Source organism: Pithys albifrons, chromosome 3 (genome assembly GCF_047495875.1).
Source record: "Pithys albifrons albifrons isolate INPA30051 chromosome 3, PitAlb_v1, whole genome shotgun sequence".
NCBI classification, from domain to species: Eukaryota; Metazoa; Chordata; class Aves; order Passeriformes; family Thamnophilidae; genus Pithys; species Pithys albifrons.
In genome coordinates this window covers 87613903-87635092 of record NC_092460.1, presented here as the reverse complement: position 1 = coordinate 87635092, position 21190 = coordinate 87613903, and the positions used below count along the sequence as shown (strand labels likewise).

Below are 21190 nucleotides of genomic sequence, written 5' to 3'. Positions count from 1 at the left end.
TTTCTGGGAGGAGGGAGACATAGGCATGTTTATGTTACAGCATATAACTTCATCTGGGAGGAAATGTGCATGTCTGATGAATGCTCTGGTCTGCAAAGCCAGGCTTAGGCCTGCCATGTGTGTGTTCCAGGGACTCACTGCTGGGCCTGTGTCCAGGACAGGCCTGCCATGCCTGTATTCCAGGGACTCACTGCTTGGCCTGTGTCCAGGACACACGGGGGTTCCCCAGGGCTCCGCCTGGCAGGTGTTTGGGCAGGGTGGTGCATCCACTCACCTGTGTGTGCCTATTGGGAAAATCAGACGTTCTGAAGTGAACTCCTACCTGTCCATTGCAGGTACTGAGGAAGGAAGGCACCTCTTTCCATCATGCTGATTTTTAGTAAGTCAGGTTGCATACTTCTGTTGTATATTAGTCTGTTTTGAAGCAGATGAAGGGTTCAAACTTTGTTATTTCTGTGTCCAAAGCTGCTTCTTGAAGTTACTGATAAAGTGCTTTTGCAAAAATGCTGAGGCAGTTTAAGGGAAAACAGCAGCTTTTGCTCTATCAAAAAGCACAGAAGTTTTATGTATGCCAGTGTGGACAATGTGTGAGAATTTTTTTCTCTGAGGCAACGGTGGCGTATGTCACGTGGGCAATGATACATCACTCAAAAAAGCAGTGGGATCCCTTAAATTGTTTAGTGACCATGGACCAAAAATGTTTGTGATAGAGGATTTAATTGAAAGTTCATTGTATTCAGGCAGTACTTGGCCTTGGGTCAAATTTCTGTATCTTGCTTAGAAGTGAAAGACCTAAATATGTTTTTTAAATTATTAAGTCTTAAGCATACCTATGTAACCAAGGGCACTGTTAGTGTTCTCATATTTATGAAGTTTAAAAATGCCTTAATTGGTTGAAACCTTGTGTTAACTGTCTTTTTAAATTTTTTATAGGTTTGGGGTGTGTTTTGGGGTGGTTTTTTCTTGGTTAGTTGGTTGGAGTTCTTTTGCAAAATACTTGGACATTTTAGTGTGAAGTTCCAAAACTCATATATTGTGTTTAATTGTATAATTGACAGACTTAGAAATGGTGAGATGTACTTGTGATTTCCTTGGATTCCTTCTTAAGTCATAATGTAAGGCAAACATTTGAATTGAATATGTTTATTTTGAATAAATATGCCTCAGTGATCTCCCTCCCAAGGCATTGCCAAGCAGATCTCACATTATGAAGAGAACTCTGACAACCTTTGAATTTGTCAGCCATTTTAAGTTCCTGTAACAACGTCACATAAGGGAACAAAAAGGAGTTTGATGATGGCTTGTGTCCCCCATGGAATGCAAGATGCACCAGCAGATGGCCTGAAAATATCTGTGCTTTAGATGCTTGTCTCCTTACCCTCTATCCTTGACTCCATCTATCACTTTGCTTGAAGGATTGCCTGCAGCCATGCATACTTTGCAATAAGCAGACTAACTGTGTGAACCTACACTTTCTGTTGGTGGTGATTTTAATACTATTAACATAAAGATTGGTTACCTAGATGTGACAAGCAATATTTTTCATGCCATTTAAAAAAGAATATTTTAAAATGTGAATTATTTTTTTAAAATGTGGTCCAAGAGAGTTAGAAAACCTTACTGGATGGAGCTTCTGCTGCTTTTCACTTCCTGCTCTCAAAGGAGTGTCAAATTCTGTTTGCTAAAAACTGAAGTGAAAGTAATTCCACTATTTATTCCACATTAGAAATTGCACATGTAACAAAGGGAAAAGCTGTCTCCTGTGTTATGTGAAGTCAGGTGTTCTCAAAAGTACATTTGTGGATATGCTTTCCCTGTGGATCAAGTCTGAACACACTGCTCTTAAACTGCTTTCTGCTCTGTAAAACTTGTGTCTGATTTTGTGGTGTTTGTGTGTGTTGCTGGGCTGCTGACAAAAGCAGGCACAGGTTCTCATCAAGGGTCCTCTCAGGCCTGGAAAACTAGAGGAGCACAGTGGACTGCAGCTGCCACTTAATACTGAATGTATGGGAAATAAGTCTGAACTTTTCATATGTACGACTCAGGGTCCAACACAGCAGAGAAATGTGCAAGGTTTGGATTCATTTTCATCCTGGTTACATTTCTAAAGTAAATATCAACATCATACAAGTTGTATTTTCCCTAGTTTTTATTTTGTACTGTTAAAAACAATTCTCAGCAATTCATAAATCATCTTGATACAGTAATTGTGCCTTCACAATCCTGAGGTTTTTCACAATGTTCATGTATTTTATATTCACACTAGTGATTCACTCTGATGAGTTTGTAAACTGAACTGGCTCCGTTTGTTAGGGCAGGGTGAATAATGTGAGAATAATGAAGTTTAAAGCTCCCTTCAGTCTTGACTTAGCCATAGAACAGAAACTTTGGAAACTTTTCCTACTCTGAATTGGATTTCCTTATTCTGTTAAGTATAGGGCATTAATTTGTTGGTGGGGTTTTGTTTTCATGAGTGCAAGAGATTAAAATATTAAAAAGTGCAACAGACATCCAGAAAGATGTGGGTGGAATAGCAGCAGGAAGCTGGTAAATTAGCAATTTTGATAATAGACTGCAAGTGATTCTTAAATGCCAGTAGGACTCATTTTAATGAGGAGGAGTGATAATGTCCAAGAGTTCTCTTCAGTTTTATTTATGAAAACCAATCCTTCAATGCAGCTCCAGGACAATTTATGGTGAATTATTTCCTGTACTAAATAAAATCACGTAAGTACTGATGATTGTTCTTCCACTTTTTCTCTGCCATTTCTGAATCAGGAAGCAGAAGGGAGAAGGTGCATAAAGTGTGGGAAAATAAACATTCAGCACATGGATGAGGAATAGAGAACTGTGAGTGATGTTTCAGTAAAGAAGGTACTTCTTTGTTCATAGAAATTCAGTTAGAAATTGAAAAAACTAGGGGTTTGCATGTTACATTCCTCTCCATTGTGCCCAAGAACTTGAATAAACAATTTTTTGTATCTCTATTTCACACAGGAAACCTCTTCAGCTTGAAAAAGTGAAACCAGGCTTGAGACTAGGCTTGAGTATCACAGGCTCCGTGGCTTCTCTCTTTTCCATCCCTCTCACTGGCTGTAAAATGGCCATTATTGAGTTATGAAGCATCTGCACTGTGCTGAGGAGTGATAGGCTCGGGATATGCGATGATGAATTAACACGATGCCTGTCAGCTTGCCAAAAAGAAAGCAGGTATGAAATTTGCCTTTTAGCTTAATTCTTGAGTAAAATATTAAGAAGTCATATATGGTAGTGCTCCAACTGAACAGCTGCAGTGCCTGATGGAGGACATTTAGAAACCTAAAAACCCAGGTTTCTGAAGGTCCCTATCTCAGGAATAAAGCAGGAAATCTGCATCTCCATAATACACCATAACAAGAGGTCTATGCTATAATCTGTATAAGGGTAAACCGCCCCGAGGAAAGTTAGAGTAACAGAGAGTTGAATGCAGAAATAACCAGGACCTGGAGGGGAAATCACTTAAAGAAACAGAAATACAATGCTGCTGGTGTCAACACTGGAAAATAAGGAGTGAAGTGGTTCAAGAGGATGGCAAGTAGCTGGTAGGGACATGTGACATAGGAGTGCAAGGCTCTCTAAGCAAGGCTGTCCAGGTATCATGTCCTTTTAAGAAATGGTGCTGTGTCAGAAGAGTCTTTAGTATTGGAATAAATTGTTCTGAGAAGGGCAATTTAGAAAAGAACATTTATCTTAAACCTGTCAGCAAATCCCATATGGTTCTGAAGTGCAACATGTGGCATTCCACCACATACAGCACTTCATATATTGCTGACTTGTTTTGATAGGGATATTTGCCTGTCTCTTTAGAGGTGCTTGTGAGCACAGGTCTGGAAAGAACAGCCTGAGTCAGACAGTTCAGATTAAACTGATATGATGTGTTATCATGATTTTCGTAAATATGTTTAAGCCTCATCTTAAAAGCAGATTAGTGTTTTACTCCTCTTGTTCTAACTGGAAAGGATGTTGCAGAATCATCTCACCATTGTAAAAATGAGGAACCATCTTCTATTATCTTGCTAATTAAGTTTGGCCAGTTTATTTTTTTTCCCCTCACAGGACAATATTATTTTTTATCTGGCATAGCTTTTCCTCTCTTTTAGGTTAAATCCCTGGATCTATTTCTCTTTTTGCCAGTCCTTAGATACAGGCTCTCCATTCCAGTAAGATCCTCATAGCAATTTTCCTCATTAATTGCAGTTTGACATCATCCTTCTTGAACTGGAGAGCTGAGTCCTGAAATTCAGAGTATTTGGAATGAAATCTCCCGTGAGCATTGCACAGTAGCATTAATACCTTGCTTGTTCTGCTGGAAAATCTGTTCTGATATAATCTGTGTTTTTCGGAAGACTGCATTAGAAAAGCAATTTAGCAATGTCCTGATTAAATCTGTTTTCAGGTATTGCTGTGCTCATTGTCTGGCACGTGATATGTGCTGTGTCCTGCTCGGAAGCAAAGCAGGATTGTACAACTGCCCTCCCTCTGTCTGGTGTCTGCAGAGAGCTGCCTGTGCCATCTCTGTGATTGCCACCAAGAGCCACGTCCCCCACACCGTGTCAGGCCCATAATCACCCACCACAGAACTACAGCTTGTTATTCATTGCAAATGCATGAGTGTGTTTTCTGAAAGCTGAACTTCTCTCCCTCAGTTTTCAATCTCACCTTGTTCTTTCTGTATTCAAAACCTTCTCACTTTAATATTGACTTACAGCTTGGTGTCGTTAGCAGAATTCATCAGATAACAGCAGTTTAAAAAAAAAAAGATGAAAATATTTAAGAGTTTCATGCTCCCTCCATTTTGGTGTTTCTCTTTCAAAACTCCTAGTTGTCACCTCCTCTTTAGCATAATCTACCTTTGCCTTTTGGTGCCTTTAGTAATCTGTTCTTCTGCAATGATATTAAAAATGGCCCTGTGTGGCAGGGCATGGAAGGCTTTGCTCGGGTTCAGAGACATGATGTTTATGTCATTTCGCTTTGGAAGGTTATTTTTCTAACTAAAGGTACTGGTTGAATGTGGCATATGTGCAGGTACCTTCTATACAAACAAGTACCATTTCTCCCCACTTATTTCTGTCTGGTTTTCCTCAAATTTTATTTTTAAGACCTGCATACTGTGGAGATAAAAACTGTGCTTCTGCTTTATCAAGAACACTTTCTCCTTCCCTTCAGCCCTTCTTCACATCAAGTTCAAATGCACAGTTCTGGTCACCCCAGATTGATTGCAAGTTAAAACTAAGCTTAAAAACCAAAAACTTATGTGATTGCAGACTGCTGTTTTTTTTAAGACTCCAGAGATGGTTCCATTTCTCTCTAGGCTGAAGATTTTTATACCTCCAGCACTTGTCATGCAAAAGTAAAAGTTCTGTCACTTTTGAGGGTTGGGTTTTTCCCCCTACAAGTTATGATGTACTTCATCCTCAAGCCTTTGACTTCCAGTGGGAGTTCATTGATGACATTCATGCAGACTGGGTTGTGCAGAGTATCAGAGTAACTCTTAAAGCTGAAGTTCCTCTGTGCATCTGTGCACAGAGCTGGGCAATCCAGCCTGGCACAGCACGCACAGCTCCTCCGAGCCCCGTTCCGTGGGCAGCGCCTCTGTGCCCGCGCTGGGTCTCACTGCCCGTGCGCTGCCTCAGCGGTGTTTGACAAACACAGCCAGGCATACAGAGTTACCGCAGTCATTACATGTGGATATTCACTATAAATGCATCCTCCAGGGTGCACTTTCACCAGCCTAATCCAAATCAATGAATTGTGTTTGCATCTGAACATCCTGTGTCTTTCCTGAGCAATCTTCATGTTTTACAGCAGATACATTAGTCCCTATGTACAGTATGCACACTATGCTCATGATACTGAGCTGAGAACAAGTTCAATAATTCAGTCTACTAAATATCTTACAAACTATCAAGAAAACTTTATACAAGTTATATACAAGTTGAAGAGAAAATACCAGCCCTAACTATTAGTCTGTGTTATGAAACACAAGATTTCAAATATTAATATATTCTTTAGTAACTGTACAGGTTGTTTACAAACTATATGAAATAAGAAAATCTGTAAGATTTTAGCTTCCATATATGTACATAAATACATTTATATATATACAGAGACACATAAAGACTAACAAGCCTATTCCAAAACTTGGAACATAACCAAATGTAGTAAATCCTTCTTAAGGTATTTTAAAGTATCCTTCTGTCTTCATGTTCATCATGGCATCCACATTCTTCTTCTGTGACACTGTATTGCTGGAGAATATTATATTTAGGAAAGGAAATTTAAAATTTTGTTTCTGTTGGAATCTGTAGGAAATAAAAGGAAACAAATTTCACCTTTTGAAAGAAATAGCCAGGGTAAGTTTCCTCTGGTGAATGATGTATAAGAGTCTGCTTCTCTAAAGCATTTATGTGGGAAGACTGTGATCTGAGATTTTCTCCTCATAGGGTTGCTCTGTGCTGGATACTGCCCTTCTCCTGAAGTCTGTGATGAAAGGCTGCATGCATTCCTTTCTTATTCCTGTCTCCAGACTACCCTTCTCCCTGGGAAATTTTGATAAAGTGGAATAACGTTGACTTCTGTGCCACAAGGGCATTCTGTCAGTGAGCCTGGGGAGCTGTGCTGGACAGTCCAGGAGACCAGGTGAGACAGCCTGTGAAATGGCCTTTGCCTGCTTTCCCTCTGCAGCCTCTCCATGCACACAGCACGACTGCTGAGCCAAGCCCCGGACCTCCTGCTGCCAGAAGACTTTGCCTTAAGTCAAATCCCATCAATACGCTGTCTGGGTGCTTTCTGCCCTGGGCTGACGTAAGAACTCAGGGATGAAGATGCTTCTGTTATCTGACCTAGCCGTTCCCCTGAGCAGCTTTTTGGGCTGGGTTTCTATGCCTGGAGTGCCATAGACAGAGCCTTACTGTGCACTCCCGGCTGCGCAGTCCATTCCTGGGGATGATGACGTAGTCGCTGCTTCTACTGTTCTCCTGCAATGAACACAAGAAATTGTGGGTTAGGAAATCAATTACTCCTTTTTTTCTGTTTTTCCTTTTTAACATTTAAATGCTTTTTAAATCTTTAGGAGTTGAACTAATGCCTGAGAAGTTGATCTAGAAGGAAGGAAGCTCTCACTTGTCAGGCCTTTATTACTCCTGCCAGGTCTCTGGGTCAGTGCAGAAGGGCTGGCCCAGTTTGGCTATGTGGATTTAGACAGTTTCCAGGTGAGCAGCATTCTGGATCTGGTACATCTAAACAGATTTAAGGTATGCAGGATCTTTTCTTGCTCTTGATTTAAGAACACTCCCAGAAAGACCATCACCAAACTTGGCTGTATTAATTTATCTGCACTAACTTAGCACTCCTTTTGAAGGTAGGCAGGGCTGGAAAGCCTACATGCAGCCTTGAAGGAGCCACTGGAGTGAATGGAGCAGTCTCTGCTGGATGGGTGATGACAGGACTGCCAGTGGGTGGGCTGGGATTCACCCACACTGCTCTTCCCAAGGAGGTGACTTCAGGTGAAGTCTGTCACCAGACCAGTCATCAGTGGGAGTTATTCACTCCTTTCACTAGTGGTTTGCCAAGCATATGGAGCAGAGGCCCCTATTTGCTCTCCAAATTTATTGGAGACCAGCTGAGTTATAGTCATTAACTTTTTTTGAGTATAGAGACAGTGTAGTGCACGTGGCTAACTATGCAGGACACTGCTGAGTGCTGGGCAGTACTGGAAAGACACTAAAATAACAAAAGCTGAAAACTGTAGTGTTACCTCAGTGTGCTTTAATTTTGGGGAGCTGGCTAAGTCCTTCTTCAGCAAAATGTGTAAAACTGCATCATGAATGGTGAGGAAAAACATGGATGGCTTAATCTCCTCATCAAAAAATGCACTTCTTTCCAGTTTGTCCAGGAGGCCCTCTGTGAGGGAACACAATCAAAAAGCACAGAGTGATTTTTCAGGCCTTAAAAAGGAAGAAACAGTGCATCCTGAGCACACCCCCTGAGTGAACATGGGAATTGTTTTATTTGTTAGAGCTGGTGGTTTCCTCTTTATGGATATGGAGAGGATGGAACATCAATACCCATCAGTAGTGCCCTGCTCAATGCCAGGCAGGAGGGATTTTGAGCCCCTTTGCTTATTTAATGCCCAACCCAATTGTGCCAATTGTGGGTCTCGCAGGCCAGAGCTGCGATGGCCATGAGTAAAATGAGCCTTTATGCCTGGTCCCAGCCTTTTGGGGACAGCATGGGAAGGATGACACCTCTGCTCAGCTGGATCTGTTTGCCATCCAAGACTGGAAGGTAAAGCTGGGGTGACCCCCACAGCCATGCTCAGTGGTCAGCAGGGGAGGCAGAGGGGTGAGGCAAAAGGCAAGGACTCACCGTGTGACCCAGTAATGTAAATGTCGATGTCAAGCCGGACAAACTCTTTCAAAGTCTGTCAAACCAGAAGGAGGCACCAGTTAGATACTGCTGTTTTTGCACTATGATAACAACCACTGTGGTGATTAGCCAAAGCAAATGTACAAACCACTTTAAGGTATTTAAGATCTACTATTGTTAGCGGCTTTGAACTCAAGCTCTGCTGCACCCAGAGGTGAGACAGGCTCTTCATGTGGCTGCAGATGGGAGTGGCCAATCCTTTGAAAAGGGGCAGTAATTGAAAATGTTTAGTTCACAGAGAGAAAAGGGATCTTTCACAAGTTGTATGACTTTATTGTACCAACCTAATACATGATGAAAATTAAAAGACTTCAATATCTTCTGGGGAGATTTTTAGAACTGGGAATTTGAGCGGCACTACAGTTCCCACCGACACGGTGGGTCTTTAGTTCCTATGGAAATAGATTTACACACCCTATGTGTCTCTAGACAGTTAACTGTAGCTGCTGCTGTTTGAAAATGTTATGTCTTTTCCCTTGTTCATGATCATCTGGGGAAGCAACTGCAGGAGCAGAAATTGAACTCCAGTGTTCCAACTCCCAGCTGGGTGTTTAAAGACATATTTCATATATACATTTCTGTAAAGCTTCAAAAAATCTTAACAAATGAAGAAAGGGTGTCACAGGCAACACTTTAATTCCAAGACTATTTGTATTGATTATTTAAACCATATCCTAAACAATTTCTCTGCAAAATGTATGTTAAAATTCACATAAACTCAAACGTTGCCACTGACCTTCCAGTTCATATAGGAATGCCTTTAAAAAGCAGGCTATATACACAGGAGAGAATAATAGAATTGCCTGGGCTGGAAGGGATCTGAGAGATATCACCTAGTTCCCACTCCCCTGCCATGGGCAGAGATATCTCCTGCTTGACAAGGTTGCTCAAAAGTTCCATTCAACCTGGCCTTGAATGCTTCCAGGGATGGGGCATTCACAGCTTCTCTGGGCAACCTGTTCCAGTGCCTCATCACCCTCACAGTAAAGAATTTCTTCCTAATACCTAAACTAGACCTTCACTCTTTCAGTTTAAAGACATTGCCCCCTTGTCCTATCACTGCATGCCCTTGTAAGAAATCATTGTCCAAGGTTTTTTATAAGCCCCCTTTATGTATGGAAAGGCCATATACCATGATCTCTTCATAGCTTTCCCTTCTCTAGGCTGAACAACCCCAACTTGCTCATCCTGTCCTCATAGGAAAGATGGTCCAGCCCTCTGATCCTTTTCATGGCTCTTCTCCAGACTTGTTCTAATATGTCCCTGTCTTTCCTGTGCTGGGGACAGCACAGATGGACAGGGTACTACAGGTGGGGCCTCATGAGAGTGGAACAGAGGGGAAGAATCACCTCTCTTGACCTGCTGGTCACACTTCTTTTGATGCAGCCCAGGATATGATTGACTTTCTGGCCTATGAGAACACATTGTTGGGTCATGTTCAATATTTCATCCACCAGTATCCCCATCTCCTTCTCTGCAGGGCTGCTCTCAATCCATTTATTCCCCAGCCTGTATTGGTACTGGGGTTTGCCCTGATTGACGTGCAGCACTTTGCACTTGGCCTTCTTGAACTTCACAAGTTTTGCATGGACCCATTCCTCAAACCTGTCCAGGTCCCTCTGAACACCATCCCTTCCTTCATGCATATCCCTCAAAAGTAACTGCATTCATAAGTTTTTCTTTCATATGATAACTGTTTGTCTTGTGAATTATGAGTACCTTTTGGAGGACTGTCATGGCAGAAAAGTCAAGGAAGGACACTGATGAGAAATCCAGAATGATGCTGTGAATGTTGACCTGGGGCACTGTGATGCCAGGGGGGAGGTCAGTGCCCCAGTTGATCTGAATGGGCAGGTCTGTCATGTTGGTGGGCCGGTCCAGCTCCTCTACTTTGTTGTTGTCTAACTCTTCATCTGACTCATATGTATGGTTAGCCATGCAAATCAAGCCTTTCTGTTTTGACAGAGAAAAGTATCATAATTAATACGCTCTTTTAAGACCCAGCCAGGGTAGTGGTGCTTCTTACACAAGGGCAAAGGGCAGTGGCAATGCAAAGCTGGTGTTCCCATAAGAGGGAGCAGGACCCAGCTGCACAGGGCACTAGAAAAAATCTGTCTCTCCCTTGCCTGGAGAAGTCTGGAAGTCATTTAATGATGGCTTTCTATTGTTCCCTGAAGTAAATTTTCAGATACACTTTAATTCAGTAATTTTGGAACAAGTCAACACAAAGCACACAGGATTTGGGCTCTTTATCCTACCATTAGTGCAGCATGATCTTCACCTCTGTGGGATCTGATCCTGCCATTTGATGCCAAACAAAGCTCTAGTGGACACATACAAGCTCTGTCCATGCTAAATCTGTAGGTCTCTAACTGTGATGGCAATTGAAAATCTTAGTTTTCAAATGTGTTTAGGTCATGAAGTGGAAATTTGGGGAGTAGCATATCTAATTAGGAGAGCAGGCTATGAGGTACTTCTCAGCCATCTAAAGCCAAGGAGCTGGTTGCTTAACTCCCCCTCCCTGGGGTGGAGTTGCCTTACATACGGGTGTCACTTGCAGCTCTCCTTTCTTCAGCATCTTCCTAATCTTCCTCAGAGCTTTATTGCGCTTCCTCAGGACTCTCAGTGGGTTGAAGCCAACCTGCAAAAGTAACACTTTGAATAATTAAAAGAAACAGCATCTCAGGGACAGTGGGGTAGGAACAATGCATCTTACATGCCTCATCTTTCCAGTCGGGATGAGCATCATTTGAGCTTGATGTTGCCTACCACTTTTCTTAGTTGGAAAGATGTCTACAAAGCTACAAACCAGACAGGCCTATCTGTACTCCCTTTAGGACACCAGCCTGGACAGCATTATAGCAGGGACAGTGCTGTAGCATAGGCCAGTAACTCCAGTGGGCTGGCACAGAGCTGGCATGTCCTACTTGTTTCGTTATGGGATGGAGACCCAGGCAACCCAGACTAGAGAGCTCACAGGCTCTATCTGCTCTGTGCCACCTGACCACAGGGTAGATCATTCACACATTGCTCTTCCTGAAGAAGAAAACCAAATTTGATCATGTTGGATGCATATGTTTCTTGAATCTGTTAGCTGGATCTAACAAAATTAGGTGGAAGGTAAATTAGGCTAATAAGGGTTATGAAGACACTAGATTCCTGCAAGTCTTCTGCCTCATCCATCCACTGGGTAGAGAGGTGTTAGAAGCACCAGTATTCATACAGAGAGTAGCGTGAGCATCTGCTCCCACAGAAAAAAAACTTTGGGCTCTCCTGAGGTGAAAGCCAAGCTCATGGAGAACCATGTGTCAGACTCCTGTGTTCCTCTGCCAGTTTCAGTCCCTCACATGAAGAATGAATTGCTCATTACCAGTGTGCAGGTAATGACACTGCTTGTCAACTCCCCACTAAGAGTGGCAGGAAGGGAAGGTTATGGGTGTGAGTTGTGGTCAGTCTGGGAATGGGGGGCCTTGCTGGTGTGATAAGGGCTCAGGAATCCTGGATCTCTGTGCTGGTTATGGAAAGACTGGCTGCCTCCACCAATTTGTTGTGAAAGACATTAAGACCTCTTTGACAGAGGCATTCTTCTGACTATTGTGGCTATGTTCTTTGGGGCAAGATGAGTAAACTAGGCTTTATTGGGTATAAATAATATAAAGGCTGGTAAAAGAAAATAATTTCCCTTTATATTATCTATGTTTGCACTACTTTCTTGCAAAGGACTTAAAATATGTATTGTTAAGGTGTAAGTATATGTATGTGTATACGTAAGTCTATATATGCTATAAACATTATTATGGCATAAGTTCAGCGTGGGTCAGGCTGTTCTCACCTTTGAACTGCAGACCAACTACCTGTATGGTAATTATTGGGACATTGTATTCACTTTAATGTGCTGTGAAACTCATATATTGAGACTGACAGCTCCAGACACTTACAGCAGTGATGAGTTTCTCTCTGAAGAACTCAATATTAGCAAAGAAGATTGGAGAGGAGCACCTGAAAATCTTCACTCCCTCTGGCTCATAGATCTGGACAATGAAGCAAAAGTGTCAGTGACAACGTATGTTATAGAAACACAAGTGCAGCAGATGATGAAAACAACAAGATGCTTCTTACATCTGTGTAATCCTTCCTGTTTCTGTAGATGTTACTTCTCCCAACATTAGCCAAAACAGTGCAGCTTGGACTGTGAACAACAATACACACAAAATTATTAGTGTCCTATATCAAAACTTGGAGGATGGGAAGGATCAAATAAAACAATCTCAGCTGCAGTGGCAAACTGTTGCAGATCCCCACAACCAAGGGTTTATGCCTGTAAATTGCTTTTGAACATGTGGTTGCTGGACAGACTGAGGCACAGGGCTGTTGGCCTTCTCTGTATAGAGGGAGTTAATTTATAACAGGAGGCTCTGAGATGTCGTCACATCCAACAAGTACTCACATCTGGGAGCGGATCACCACCGTCAGCAGCTGGAATGCCACAGCTGTTGCTAGTCCAATGTCCAGGCCAAGAAAGATGGCAGCTAAGAAAGTCACCACCCATATAATCTGTAACAAGAATGTGGATGGCAATGGTTATGACTCTGTCAAGGACCTGGGTCGTGAGCTCAGGGGGTGGGAGCAGCAATAGATCTCAGATCTGATCCAGGATGTCTGTTTGCTTTGGTGAAGGCTTTTGTCCTGTAAAATGGGGCCCAAATCACCAGCACCTGGGAGAGTTTCTAGGGATGACCTTTTCTAGACAACAAAGACCCAGAATGATAAGGGTGTAGCTCTTCAGTAGGTGGTTCACTAAATTCTCAATAAAAACACAGCAGAAAGGCAAGGTTACAAGTAAATCAGGATCCTGTAAAGCTGAGAGTTGTAAATGTGCAAATATAGGTGCTGTGAATGTACATAACTGATAAATGACTAGGTAATACGGAAGAATTTTTAGCCACAGAGCTCAAAGCATTTCTGTTTGATAGCTGGGAAATCTGAGGCCTGGAACCATTTGTGATCAAAGGAACTGGCACATGAGAAAGGCAAGAGCCTAAATTTTCTGAATGTTAGATGTAACCAATCCTGCCCTCCAGCCATAGGATTTACCATTTGGAGTAAACCCTTAAGGTTATGGTTATCATTTGCTTTTTGTTGTGTCTCTTCCATATAACGTGTTGTGTGAGTGTGAGAAAGTGTCCCTGAATGCATAGTCAGTGCAGTGGGTATTCAGGCATTTTCTGTTATTTAGGCATTTTCTGTAACTGCCTTCTATATTTGATTTTGTATAATGCACTGTTTTAATAGATTTTGATGAAATGGATGAAAATAAAGTTAAGAGAGAAAATCAACTCAAAATAGGTGGGACAAAATGGAGAACATAAGCAAGGGGTACACCAGTAAAGAAGGCATGCCACTATTGTACTTTCTGTTTAGTGAAGTAAGACAGATATACATATAAAAAGGTAACCTGTAAGAATATTTGCATAATAGATTACTTTTCAGAGCACTTTACTTGTGATGATGATGCTTGTGAGACTCAACTTACACAGTCACACTTGTCCTTTCTCCATAGGATGCCGACTTCCTTGAACTGCATGAGCATTCCTTTCAAGTTGCCAAGAGCCAAAGATGCAAGGACTGACTGTTAAAAAAGACCAAAACACACGCTGAATGTTTAAGCAAGCAAAGAAAATTATGAACATTAGGAATTAAAAGATGATACTAATAGGCCCAAAGTGCAGCTGAAAGGCCAGGGAGCTGCTCTTGGTGAATCACAGCTGCTGGAACCTCCCCAGCTGTGGGGCAATGCAGGTGTCTGACTTGAGGCTGCAAATCCCACTTATTTTTGGCACCTGAAAGCTGGTTCTGTGGTGTTTGGTGTTTGAGTGTTTGTATTGTCTTTGAGGGACCAGGTGTAGTGGTCCTCTCTGGCATGATGTGGAAAGAAGAACCAAGCTTTTCAAACGCCTGCTTCGCTCCCATTGAAGTCTATGAACACTCTCAGTGACTCCGAAGGCAGACCTGCCCTTGGCAAGTAGGAGGAAGCACTAAGTGAAACCAGTGAATACCTTCTGTAATGGTGCCAGGAGAAATCCAATGGCCAAGATCACAACCAAGACGATGACAGACGAGACAATACCAGCAATCTGCATGAGAGAACAATTCCTCCATGAGTGCCTGTGGGCATTATGAACAGCTAGGAAAAAAGAGCTGTGTTTCACTAGACACCATCCTGATTTGTTGTCTTTTATACCTGTGTTTTGCCTCCTGTGCTCTCCTGCACACCTGATCTTGACAGAGCAGTGCTAGAGGCAAATCCTTTGAATGATCCACCAACTATATTACCCAGACCAAAAGCAATTAATTCCTGAAATAAAACAAAAAAGATTGTTCTTAAAAGCTGGTTCATGACAGTTATTCACAAGGTAAAGGATTCCTAAAATTACTTATTTCCCATAGGTAAATGCACTATGTTGACCTCTGTGATATTTGCCTACCTGGTTGCCATGTATTGGGTAGTCATGCTTGATGGAATACACTTTGGCCACAGAGAAGGCTACTGCAAACCCAACGATGGCGATGGAAAAGCCATCACCAATGCAGTTCTGGAGGATGCCCACATCAGGTGCAACAGGTGCTTGAAACCTGAAAGACAAAAAACTCCTCTCATTAAGGATATGCCCAAGGAGCCAAGCTGCCAGCCGAGAGAGCAAGACAGTGGTCAAGCTTGTACTGAGCACTTTGGAGAGATGTGACACAGAGCTGTGGGACTGAACCCTATAAAACTTTGGGGAATCTTTAATCAGGACAGGGACTCTGTTTAACTGTGATCAGCTCAGTTTGTGTTTCAGCATGTTCTCATTTATTTGGCCAGTTCCAGTCACAGCTTATTTCATCTGAGGTGCACACACAGTTCTTCCTTCTAGGTACACATGGATATAGGTTCTTGCTTGAGGCAATTTGCACATGGAAAGATTTCACTTAATTACAACTGAAAAAATATCTCTGTGTGATTCACTTAGTGTCTTTAGACAGTAAAACAAATATTTACAATATCAGGTAATACTGACTAGTCTCTCAGGCTATCTATCTCCTAGAAACTTTAGCTTTACCATTTTTTGCTGTTTTGATCAGAGTCTTTTGCTAGGGAGAATGCCAGGTCTTCTCCTAGGGAGAATTCACCTCTGGGCTTCTTTTTTCTCCCTTTCTCTTTTTTTTTTTTCAATGAACTGAAATCTGAAGAAAGGAAACTGGAGCAGAAATAGCTGTTCCTTCACAAACTTCATCTAATAACACCCCTGAGGCTACAGGGAGCACTGCTGTCCTAGTAAATGTCTTCCTCACTCTTGTTAACTTAACACATTCCTATTAATTCTTTATGCCAAGATTCTGGCATAGCCAGATGTACTTTATATAGAGATACATTCTCATTCTCTTTAAGTGGATATATACTCTGTATGTGGATATACTCCTGGAGGAGCAGACATTGAGGTCTCTGGAGGATAATGGTGCCTGAGGAGATGCTGGTGGCCAGTCACAGGACCAGGCAGGAGACCCGTGCAGTGCCCTGATGGCTTCCCAGGTCTGGTGGTGGTGCTGAATTGTGCAAGTACTTTGAGGGAAACTGAGGGGTTCTGGAGTGAGTAGCCCAATAAAAGGGGCAAATGTCAACCTCCTGCTCAACAGCTGTCCTAGAAAGTGAAGGACATAATTAATTCATGTCTTGGTGTATTCCTTGATGACTAGAAGATGAGTAACTTTTATGTACTGAAAGTGTGTCATATTGTTGAGAGAAAAATGTTTATTTACCTACTGATAGAAAATGAACCAGAAAATTTTAATCAGAAACAGCTGAACTGATTTAGCACTGTCAAACTAGAGAGAACATTTTGTTCCACTGGTGAACTGTAAGTAAATCACTTACCCTTCCTCTAGTTTTCCCACAACAGCTACATTAAATTTTTCTTCAAAGTTAACAAAGTGGGAAACCAGTGCTGCTAAGACTGTCTGAAAGACAATAAACCACATCTCCATTAGATACATTCAAGCAAGAGTGTGAACAATTAAAAACCATTACCTTCCCTCTCCCACACACCCTCCAGCCTCATAACTAGTGGCAGAATTATGCCCTAAGTCTGTACATCCCTTTGCTGTTCAGATGTCATTCCTGAATGACCTTACAGGTCTGAGTTTATGTTCAAAAATCACACAGATTATTAAGGAATATTTTACTAACAACAGAGATCCACACACCCAATAAGGCAGGTGGGTTCTAACAAGGTGCTGTAATGACTGTGAGAAAACAAGTACTACTTGAGTCTATACAACATCCTCCAGGGTTTAAGGAGCTTCCCCCACCCCTCTGTTGCTTGGAGTGGGCAAAACCTTCTGCTGCTGGAAGGCAAAATAATTTTGTACTTGGCCATGGATGGCTGGGACTTCAGTGGCTGCTTGCAAGTGTGGTGCAGAGATGCCCCAGCTGTGAGACTTGTCCAAGTGAAAAATTCATGGTTTGTAACACCACAGGTATTTTCATTTAAGAACTGTTATGCAGAGGTAAAACATATCACAATAGCTCACGAACACTGTCGATTTTTCCTTATAGGTTAAATAATATTGCATCATTTAATGGAGAACAAGAGAAGAAATAATTAAAACGCTGCTTCCCATGTTGTAACATGGAACAATTGCAAAATCAAAGGGAAGTGACTCACCACAAGGAGTTCGATCGGGATGGGAGTTGGTAACTTTTCTTTGTATCGATCGTTCATTTCTTTCACCATGAACACGATAAGCAAGACCAGCAGGGATGTGACAAGGTCAGCGATGTTCGTCTCTGTAATCTGGCTGAAGAGGCTCTCCAGAGTCTGCGGAATCAGGAAGAAACACACAGTGCTTTAGAAACAGCAGGGCCCTGGCACAGTAGCACTATCCCTTCCACAAGTGCATCTGTCTGAATTGCTCTGAGGAGGATGATGGTTGGGATTTATTCCCTGTGGCATGATGTGGACTGCAGGCCCCTGTGAATGTAGGTGCCTCAGCCAAATGATGAAAGCATCTGTAAAAGACCCTTTCCACTGGTTTGTGACCCTCCCCTCCTCACTCTCCCCTGAGGGAGGGTTGGAGCAACACACACGTGTGTAATGGGAAATGTGAGCATTGCAAAGCAGGGGTCTCTCTTCTTTCCTCCCTTCCTGTCCTTCTCTTTCCTCCTTTCTCATCCCAGATCCCTCACAGAGTCATATGCAAATTAAATACGTACCACATCAGTCCAGTAAAAATGAATGATTAAGTGCTTAACACAGAGTTGAGTACTTAATTGAAATATGTCAACACACAACAGTGATTACTATCTAATTAGCCCAATGTGGTGTAATTTGGTGCTTGGTAATAAATTTAAAGATTGGTCAAATACTAATAATACCTCTCTCTGATTTTCCTCTTGTGTTTCCTCCTGCTTGGTTATTTTTATGCTGAGTTCTCTTATTACTGCCTTGTGATACACAGTCAGAAATACATCACAGGTACATCAATAACATTAGCCAATAATAAACACTCAACACTTACATAGATGATGCCAAATGGTTTATTAAATCCAGGGACAGGGAGCTGAAACATGAATTTCAGCTGAGAGACCACAACATGGATAGCTGCAGCAGTCGTGAAACCACTGATTAATGACTGTGATAGATAAATAACGATGAATCCAAACTGGAAAATTCCCAGAAGTAACTGAAATGCAAAATAAGCATACATCAGTGGGATTCATTTGTGTTTTAAGCAATCTCTGCAATAAAGTGTACCATATTTAATAGAAGCAAAGATTTCACCTAATCCTATCCATCCAGAAATTGAGGAATATACTGTCACCAAACTGGCACCAAAAGTTGAGATGTAGCAACTAGTAAGAGTAATTTCTAGAGCAGTTAAAACCCATTCTTTTTATATTACAGCTAAAATAGACCTCCTTAGCTTTAGGGTTTTCCGTACCTATATTTTCATATCGTACCAGTGTTTCACAAAGCACAAATAAATTGTTAGGAAGTGGAGAACTGTAGGAATTCATTATTAGAAGGTAAGGATAAATTTGGGGGGGTTTAAAAGACAAGCCCAAATATTTTCCTATTGTGAGGCAGAGCTTTTATTCCTCTTGGTGGATCTGCATCATTCATTTTACTTTCATGGCTACTTCTTCCCCATCCAGCAGATTGTTTTTGCTGCAGGTGTAGGTTACAGCTGTGTGGGCTGTAGCCTCAGGTCTCTGCAAACCCAAGGAACAGTTGTATCCTAATCAGTGAGCTGAGGTCAGTTACACAGGAAGGGGGAGAGAATTATTTTGGTGACTACAATAGCAGAAACCAAAGAGGAAGGTCAGCCCACCATCCATCTATTCATATTAGGTGCCTATAGACATGCAAGGATACACACACATGCATTTACCAACCTGAAAAACCCCAGAAAGGAAGGTTACAGATGCAGCCACCATCACCCTTTCGTCATTTATTGCTGAGATATTTGTGGAATTGCCATTTCCAGTGCTGCCATCAGGGACCAGCCTGGTGACGACTCCTCCCACCATCAGGCTCAGGACAGGGAAGGGACCTGAGCAGCACAAGGCACTCATTAAGAGATATGAAAGGGCAGCGTGTACTTCTTCACCAGTGAGGAGCGTAAGTGGTGTGCCTGCACTTACCCACTGAGATATGTCTGGATGTGCCAAAGATAAAATAGACCAGCACAGGGAAAAAGGCTGCGTAGAGTCCATAACCAGGGGGGACATTCACCAGCAAAGCGAAGGCGAGACCTGTAAAGACAGGGGCCCAGGGAAGGTGATGTGTATGTCGCAGGCTGCAGTCAGCAGTGCCCTGGCCCCTGGCCTGGCAGGCTGTGTCAGGGCACATGTTTCCTAAAGGTACCTTGCAGCACAGCCACGAGCCCCGTGTTGATGCCAGAGACAATGTCACTCAGGATCCACTCTCTGAAGCGGTACGCTGGCAGCCAGGAGACAATGGGAAACAAAGCCAAAGCAGCTTTTTTGACCCTTTGTGGGGAGCAGCTGTACAGGCACAAGAGGACAGAATTCTGTCAGTGGACAGCTCGGCTGAGTTGCAGCCTGTTTTCTCTGGGGAAACAAAATGATTCAGGTTCTGGCTGTCAGAGGTGAAAATCTTACCCAGACAGAGCCTGGATCAGCCTGCGTTGCCAGCTGTGTTTCAAGGCAGACTCGGTGACCTTCAGAGGTACTTTCCAACCAAAATTCTCATCGTACAGTTTGGGTTGGAAGTGACCTTTGAATGTCATCAAGTCCAAACCCCAGGGATGCCACCCACTAGGTCAGGTTGCTCAGAGCCCCATCCAAGCTGATCTTGAACATTTCCAGGGATGGGGCATCCATCACCTCTCTGGGCAACCTGTACCAGTGTCTCACCACCCTCATAGTTAAAATTTTCTTCCTTATATCCAGTCCAAATCTACCCTCTTTTAGTTTAAAACCATCATCCCTTGTCCTGCAACAACAGGCCTTGGTGAAAAGTCTGTGCACATCTTTGTTACAAGCTCCCTTTAACCCCTAAAGTCACTCCAGAGTCTGTGCTGCCAAGTGCGCAGAAAAAGTGAAGCTACCTTAGATAGAACTGTAGGAAGACTTTTAAGGGTAATAGCTAAAATTCATGAGAAAACTCTGACATTGAATTCAGTTAAATGAATTTTCATTTGCTATGTTGGCATCTGAGATGGATTTTGTCAGGATGGAGTTCATGCTGTCCAAGAACAGGTTAGGCTCTTTCTTAGATCCATATTTAAAGGAAGAAAAATCTCCTTACCGAAAATAGAGTTTCAGGTGATCCCAAAAGGTTTTATGGTATCTGTGCAATTTCTCATGCTCTTCATTGAACGCATTCTCTGAGTACACAGGTCTGGCTACAACATAGTGATTGCCCAGAGGCTCAACCATTTCTCCTGAAATGTCAGCCGAGGATGGCAACTGTGTGTGCTTTTCTCTGGCCTAGGCAGTTAAAAACCTGAAATGAAGGACAGGGTTATGTCCTTATGTACTCTGGGGTGGGTAGCTGTAGCATAGCTGAGTGAACTCCAAACTGAGCGTTACCACCTTTGAAGATCAAAAGAGGGATTGTTGAGACACCCATTTCACTCTGCCAAGGTGATCTCCTACCCTGCTCCTCCTCCTGCTTCAGAGCAGCGTTTCATTGGAGCGTGAAGTATTTCCTTCTAAAGATGCAGCCAAAAAGTGGAGATGGTTTTTGAGTTAATTTATCTCTGAGCCAGCCATCTACAACCAAGAACTTCCTCCCTCAATGGAGATTAATTTCCTAAAGAACAAACAGATCCCAAGCAGTTTCTTTTTGTGGCACTGCTGGGAGGGTTGGGAGCTCAGTGAAACCCACTGACACATGAGGGGAAAGGCAGAACCAAGGCAGGGCTCAGCCATCCTCTCTTGGTTTCAGAGAGAGGGGGGAATCTTTTGGCTTGAGTCTGTGTGCCAAGATCAGGCTCAGTAGTAAAAAAGTACAGTATTGCTGCTTGAAGTTATTTGTAATATTTATTTCCACAGGCTGTCTGGATTGCTTCTCCTCTGCTTCGTGTTCACAAACAGTTGTTCCAATATCTCACCTAAATACAATTTTCTGCCTTATCCCAACCCACAGTTCCATGTTTGGGCTGAATAGAAACTGTCCTCAGTCACTCCAGAAATGACCCCTGGAGCCTGCATTACACA

At 42.5% G+C, this 21190-nt stretch overlaps 1 protein-coding gene across 1 annotated transcript; it reads right to left on the bottom strand.

Moving 5' to 3' along the window:
* Positions 1–6317: 6317 nt before the first annotated feature.
* SLC26A3 (solute carrier family 26 member 3) lies at positions 6318–20407 on the bottom strand. Its single transcript, XM_071552614.1, has 20 exons — positions 20277–20407; positions 19371–19510; positions 19148–19258; positions 18899–19056; positions 18022–18186; positions 17169–17321; positions 16379–16461; positions 14952–15099; positions 14708–14821; positions 14523–14600; positions 14000–14095; positions 12914–13020; positions 12586–12655; positions 12405–12497; positions 11012–11107; positions 10186–10419; positions 8407–8461; positions 7796–7941; positions 6951–7016; positions 6318–6341 (listed from the first exon to the last, which is right to left on the bottom strand). Exons 1-20 carry the CDS (start codon positions 20405–20407, stop codon positions 6318–6320), a joined length of 2268 nt encoding a protein of 755 aa, XP_071408715.1.
* Between the last annotated feature and the right edge of the window lie 783 nt (positions 20408–21190).